Below are 6,527 nucleotides of genomic sequence, written 5' to 3' on the forward strand. Positions count from 1 at the left end.
TGCAAAACTTTCCAAGCACTTCCTGCTACAGAACATAAACATCCACATAAACTCTTGATTCAATGCCCTTCTTGCCCTTATCTTTGGAGAACCATAGAGTGGAAGAACCTTTGCAATGTGGTAGAGATCCAAGTACTTTTCGCCATTTTACTATTTATTCATCAATCTTGCTTATTTTCAAGAAGGATCCAATGATCATTTATTGATTCTTTTTTAGGGCATCATTGTATTGATGTATTGATAAATCGACCCCACAAGAGACAGACAAGGAGAGAGAGTGTGTGAGAACTCCTTGACTTGCCTCAATTTTTTTAATCCATTCTCTTGATCATGCCTCCCTCAACAAAGTTAGATTGAAAACCCTAACTCCAACGTAACCATTTAGTCGTTTTTCCTTGTAAATTCCTTGGGATATCTTCTTTTCATGGTTTCGATCCTGACCATTACACATGGTTTCTCATGGTTTCATGTTCAATTCTTATAAATGATGTCAAATTGTAGATGCATTTTTTGCATCCATTTCAATATTCTAATCTCAATTAAAATCTCACATACAAAACATGCCATAACACAAAAAAAGAGAACACGAGAGACTTTTAAATAATTCAGATGCCACATTATAATCAATACTGCAATATTAGATGATTGCATAATAGTCTTTGACTTCCCATTCCACATCTCCCCTTCTACTTAAATCACCTCTTATCTTTTATTTTGCTTCGTTATCATTTCTTCTCACTCATATTTTTCAACAAAAGTCTCAAAGAGATTGAATTAATCTGACCAGAGATAATAAGCTAGATGCCATTAATATTCAATGGATAGAGACTTTCATAGGCAGCTCTAATACGATGGTCAGTCACACATGGCTCTAACTGAAGTAGGGAACTAATCTCACATGGCTATGATCATCCCATCAGTGTGACTGTTGAGTAAAGAGACGTACAAGCCTATGTCAATTAATTGGCAGGTTTAGATCTTAGCTTATATGGACTTTATTGTACCACAAGCTTTTGGGGTGTTTTGAGGGTGATGCCTATTCTTATCCGTCCATACTAGGGCTATCAATGGATCTGTTCGGATACCCTGTGCCGATTGGACATGTCAGTTTTAAGTCAGGACCCGATATTGTTTCGGATCTGGTCCGATTTGAAAAATCAATATTTTTTGTTCCATCCTAACCCAACCCGAGATAGTTGATCCAAAACCTCGCAATCTGAGTTATTGGAGTCCATGATCTGGATCATAGTTATTGGATAAGATTTTGTTTCTGATCCGGTCCATTTACAATCCTAAATTCCACAAAAAGCACTAGGGAAGTTAGTTGTAGCCTATTTGAGAGACACTAAAAAAACCCAAAGGAACTTTATATATATTTAAACACTTACCGAAAGTATCAAGAGACCCATCATCCACTAAGCATGACCCTAGATTTCTGCTCGATTCATCTCAACCCACAAAACTAATATACCTTTAAAAGGGAAAAAAGTTGAAATGTAAGTGAGTCTGTTAGAGAGAGACACTAACAAAATGTCAAAACACACCTTCTTTATGGGTATGGGACATGAAATCAGAGTCTTTGGAAATAGGGTTTTCTTTATTTTTTTTTATTGCTAATGATTTATTTACTATATTTTACTTCATGGTCAATATCTTTAGATGATGTTTTGGGACTTGGGACATCATGAACACTAGTTTCCATGGAGATTCCTGACCTTTCGATTAAAATCTCCCAAACCCATTTCTAGATTTTTTTTTCTTTCTTTATCTTTCTATTTATATGGTTTTTTATAGTAAGTCCAGCTATATGGGATTCTACAAGAGATCTCTACGTGTGTTTATGGGAAGAAAATATTCATTTCCTCTTAGTATTTGTGGACATAGACCAGGGAACACTCCCTCCTTTAAGAGAAGAAAGAGAAACACAAGAAGTTCATCAATCATCACCTCTTCTTCTCTCTTGTAATGCCCCAAAACAATGGAAACAGAACTCAATCACTAAAGTTTCACCCAATTGAAGACAAGAAGAGAACACAACTCCTACCTCCATGGACTGAGGTCTTTCTCTCTCTCTCTCTCTCTCTCTCTCTCGATCTATCTATCCATACTAATATGTAGTTTTTTGTTGATTGGTTGAAGCTAGATCATGGATGAGATGAAGTTAATAAGTAAAATATCAGGACCCGCAGCTTTAACAGGTCTGATTCTCTATTCAAGGGCCATGATTTCCATGCTTTTTATAGGTTTTCTAGGAGAATTGGAGCTCGCAGCAGCTTCACTCTCCATTGGTTTTGCCAACATCACAGGTTACTCTATCATAACTGGCTTATCAATGGGAATGGAACCAATTTGTGGCCAAGCTTTTGGAGCCAAGAAGTTAAGTCTCTTGGGTCTTACATTACAAAGAACAATACTTATTCTATTGTTCTCTTGTTTGCCTCTTTCTCTCTTATGGCTAAACATGGAAAAATTACTTCTTTGGTGTGGTCAAGATCCTAAAGTTACATCTATGGCCTCAATCTACCTTATTTACTCTATTCCTGATCTCTTTGCACAAGCCCTTCTACACCCACTTAGGATATACTTAAGGGCACAAGGGATTACATTACCCCTTGCAACTTGTGCTTCAATTGCATTAATCTTTCACATACCCATAAATTTTTTCCTCGTAATTGGAATGGACATGGGCATAAAAGGCGCAGCGCTTGCATCGGTTTGGACGAGTTATAATCTCGTTTTCATTTTAATTGTGTACATGTGTTTATTTGGTGTGCATAAGAGAACGTTCCAAGGGGTGACATTAGAGTGTCTTACTGGTTGGGGGGCGTTACTTCGTCTAGCAATCCCTAGTTGTTTTTCGGTGTGTTTGGAATGGTGGTGGTATGAATTCATGATTATCATATGTGGGTTGCTATTGGATCCGAAACCAAAGGTTGCAGCCATGGGAATACTAATTCAGACTACGTCGCTCCTATATATATTGCCTTCTTCGATTAGTTTTGGGGTGTCTACTAGAGTAAGTAATGAATTAGGAGCTAACATGCCTTGGAAGGCTAGAAAGGTCATGGTAGTTGCTCTATCAGCTTCAATCTTGTTGGGTTTTCTCTCGATGGCCTTTGCAACGATGGTAAGCTCTACATGGGGAAAGATGTTTAGCGACGACAAGAAAATTCTCGATCTTACAAGCATGGTTTTGCCGATTATAGGCCTTTGTGAGCTCTTTAATTGCCCACAGACAACAGGTTGTGGTGTCCTAAGGGGATGTGCTAGGCCTGGCTTAGGTGCTAATATAAATTTAGGTGCATTTTATCTCTTGGGGATGCCCTTGGCAATTTTGTTGGCTTTCTATCTTGGGTTTGGGTTCTTGGGTCTATGGTTGGGGTTATTAGCAGCTGAAGCTTGTTGTTTGTTTTTAATGGTATATGTTCTGCTTCAAACTGATTGGGTTGTTGAAGCTAAGAGAGCCTGCAAGTTGATTGGCGTTGATGACGACCATTTGATTCTATGTAGCCAAGCAGATCAAGAAATGTTGTCTATGTGATTAAATGCTAACAGATTTTCTGTCTTTATGAGGAATATCACTTTGTTTTCTTATGGGAAAAAGAGGTAAGGTTGGATAATGGATATGAGAGATAAGAAGGCTTGGTGTGTCTAAGTCCATGTTATCGTTTTTAATTGAGAATATTTTTTACATTTAAGTGTAAGAATTTAATGTGTTATACTGTTATTTCTTTGAACATCTAGGGTTGTATTAGATCAACTTCAAATGGTTCTTTTTCATTTTAGGGTTTATATTGCCACACCAACTTTCTTTATAACTCGCCGCCACCGGACCAAACCGATGGTCCAATAAAAACTGTTTGGTTTGTGAATATAAATGAAGATAATTTAGGATAAATTGTACACATATCTAATTTTTTTAGATAAATATAAATCACTTCAACCAGATCGAACCAATTTGTGATATTTCTGGTATATTCATTACTTTGGATTTAAAGTTTTGCCAAACAATGAAATTTTAAATATGCTATTTGTTGGGAAAATGGAGTCCTAGAATTTTGGTACTTGGCATGAAAAGATCTTTCTTTAAGATTTTCTTTTTTTTCATTCATAGAAGAACTTGTTAATGGGTCATCAAAATATATATATAACCTCCGAGATACAACAAAGTCACAGTGAGAATTTGCAAGCAACTTGGCAAACTCTCCTACAAATCAGTATGTAATGTTCATCTTGATAATTCGAAAAAATTAGAACACTTGATTGAGGTGTTGAAAACTTGAGTGAATTCTTGAAAACATGAGTGGTTTGGCCTACTTGCTAATCTTATTTATAGTGATTAAACGAATTCTTAAGTATTTCTCTATATAGAAACTTGAATAAATAAATGTGTCTATTTATGAATAGTCAATGGGTATGTCCATCCATACCTCAAAACCATCCCTTCATAGAACAGAAGGATGTAATTCTCCATAAATAACCAACCACATTCACCATTTCAAAAGTTCATTTAATCAAAAAATATATTTTATAAATGTAAAATCCCAACAGTGTTGGAGTGCAGAAAAATATTTATTTTTAACAAACTTAGCCTTTTTTTCCATTTCTTTTTATTCTTGGAAGACCTTCAATTAGGATTCCTACTCAGGTGAGAGAAACTCTTCAGACTCTGAATGAATTGATTATGAAAGTGTGATAGTTGTGGATGAAGAAATGGAGTGTTGGTTATTGCCAAATTATCATTGCAATTGAAGGAGACACAACTTCTTGAGTTGGTTCAAGTTTGCAAGTTGACGCCAATACTGGGAACAGATCCTCCGAAGCCCGTTTCTCCCGTAGCTCTTGTCCTACAGTCCATGGAACATCATATTGAAGGAAAATAACACTACAGTCCTCTTGGATTCATGGTTTAGATCTAATTTTTAAAAAATAATTAATCAAGGGTTGAAAATGGACGGTCACAAAACCCTTAATATGAAACAATTGGATGTATCCATCTTGATGATATGGCACACACTTAAACATTGATAAGGGCTACACCATGCTACATGAGAATCGCGCTACAAAGGTTTTGCTCCTACCAATACTTGGGTTTAAAAGTTACCTTTACCAATTAAGTATTGACAAAGTCGTGCTAGAGTAACATTATCATTGACATCAATTCTCACATTGTTGGTGTGGAGATGCACACATAGCCATAGAAGTTTTCACTCGTATCTCGATGAAAGCATCTATGGTTCCTTACATACATCCACATCAGCCATGTGAGAATCAATATCAATTTCAATGCTACTTCAACATTTTCCTTATTGACAACTAATATAGCTTGCCTAACAAAAAAATGAAAAATAATAATAATATCATTGCAATTGCTTCTTTTTTGTCCTCATCTTTGTTCTCCTATTTTTTCCTAAAATCCCACCCTTTATTTTAGTCTACCAAAAGGTGGCTTGTGCAAATTCACATTTATCAAAAGAGTTTGTAGATATGTGAAGTTCAAGGGTTTTTACCTTATCTACGTGAGTTATGAGTCGTCACCATTTAAAGAGTTTAAGATGTGAATGAACACCACGAAAAAGAGTTTTGAAATTCTATTTTTCAACTTATAGTAACTCATAATCAATGGAAATGGGTTAAGTCTACCTAAAGAATCAAGTAAAGAGGTTTAGTTGAAGGATAAGGAAGCTATTAGGTAATTTGTCCCTTGTCCAACCTATGAAGTAATGGTTACCAAAGATTAGTCAAGAGTGAAATATGAAATTGTCTTTAGGTATTTTGAATTTAGAGGAGATGGGAGAAGTTAAGAATTAAATTGACTATAGTTTGATTTGTAAAATTGCAAAAAATAAGTAATAAGCAAACTAAAAACAAAATAACGTGCTTATTGGATTTTTTTGGGGGCTTGGGACTAGAGTAAAAATCCATTTGGTTTTCGTTCTCTTGAGCCCGTAGCACTATCAAACTCTTATGTGCTCACTTAGGAGCTAATTTTTTGTTGGTTTAGTCCATGTAAGTTGTATCCCTAGGTTGGATATAACCTTGGCAGAACTAAGAAACCTTTCATGCATGAAAATGTGCCCCGTGGGACTATTTTTATTGGCTTAGGGAGTTAGACATGGCTCTTAGTGAAATCCATACCTTAGCTCATAGCCATTTTGAAAGAAAAGAAAATGTAGTGTGTGCTTATTATATATGCATGAATGTTCCCAATATAACTTATTAATGAACTTATAAGGAGAAGATTACATCACAAGAAGAATTACGCTCTTGCTCTTAAGCCATTAGGAAGAAGGAATTAAACTAAAAATTGTAAATTTACTTGGAATTGAGATAACATAGAAATAACATTCTTAGAATCTAAATACTCACAAAGAGTTTATTATAGAATTATAAGGGGATATTACCTCACATGGAGGGATTAGTCTATACCACCCAAACCATTTGAACAAGGAGAAGGCCCCATTGCTAAAACCAAAGAGCAAAGGAAAATGGGGAGATTAGAAAAGGGATTTGGTTTATAAAAGTGC

The 6,527-nt window shown here is 35.6% G+C and overlaps 1 protein-coding gene across 2 annotated transcripts; it reads left to right on the top strand.

Annotated features, from left to right (window-relative positions):
* Nucleotides 1-1,650: 1,650 nt before the first annotated feature.
* LOC147381117 (protein DETOXIFICATION 48-like) lies at nt 1,651-3,705 on the top strand. Of its 2 annotated transcripts, none has more exons than XM_086430831.1 (2): nt 1,651-2,058; nt 2,140-3,705. In XM_086430831.1, exon 2 carries the CDS (start codon nt 2,147-2,149, stop codon nt 3,539-3,541), a length of 1,395 nt encoding a protein of 464 aa, XP_086286957.1. In that variant the 5' UTR covers nt 1,651-2,058; nt 2,140-2,146; the 3' UTR covers nt 3,542-3,705. The 2 variants fall into 2 exon arrangements, with proteins under 2 accessions (XP_086286957.1, XP_086286956.1); XM_086430830.1 differs by having other exon boundaries at nt 2,144-3,705.
* The last annotated feature ends 2,822 nt before the right edge of the window (nt 3,706-6,527 follow it).

This window comes from Akebia trifoliata, unplaced genomic scaffold (genome assembly GCF_017979445.1).
Source record: "Akebia trifoliata isolate Shusen 1 unplaced genomic scaffold, ASM1797944v1 Contig00751, whole genome shotgun sequence".
NCBI classification, from domain to species: Eukaryota; Viridiplantae; Streptophyta; class Magnoliopsida; order Ranunculales; family Lardizabalaceae; genus Akebia; species Akebia trifoliata.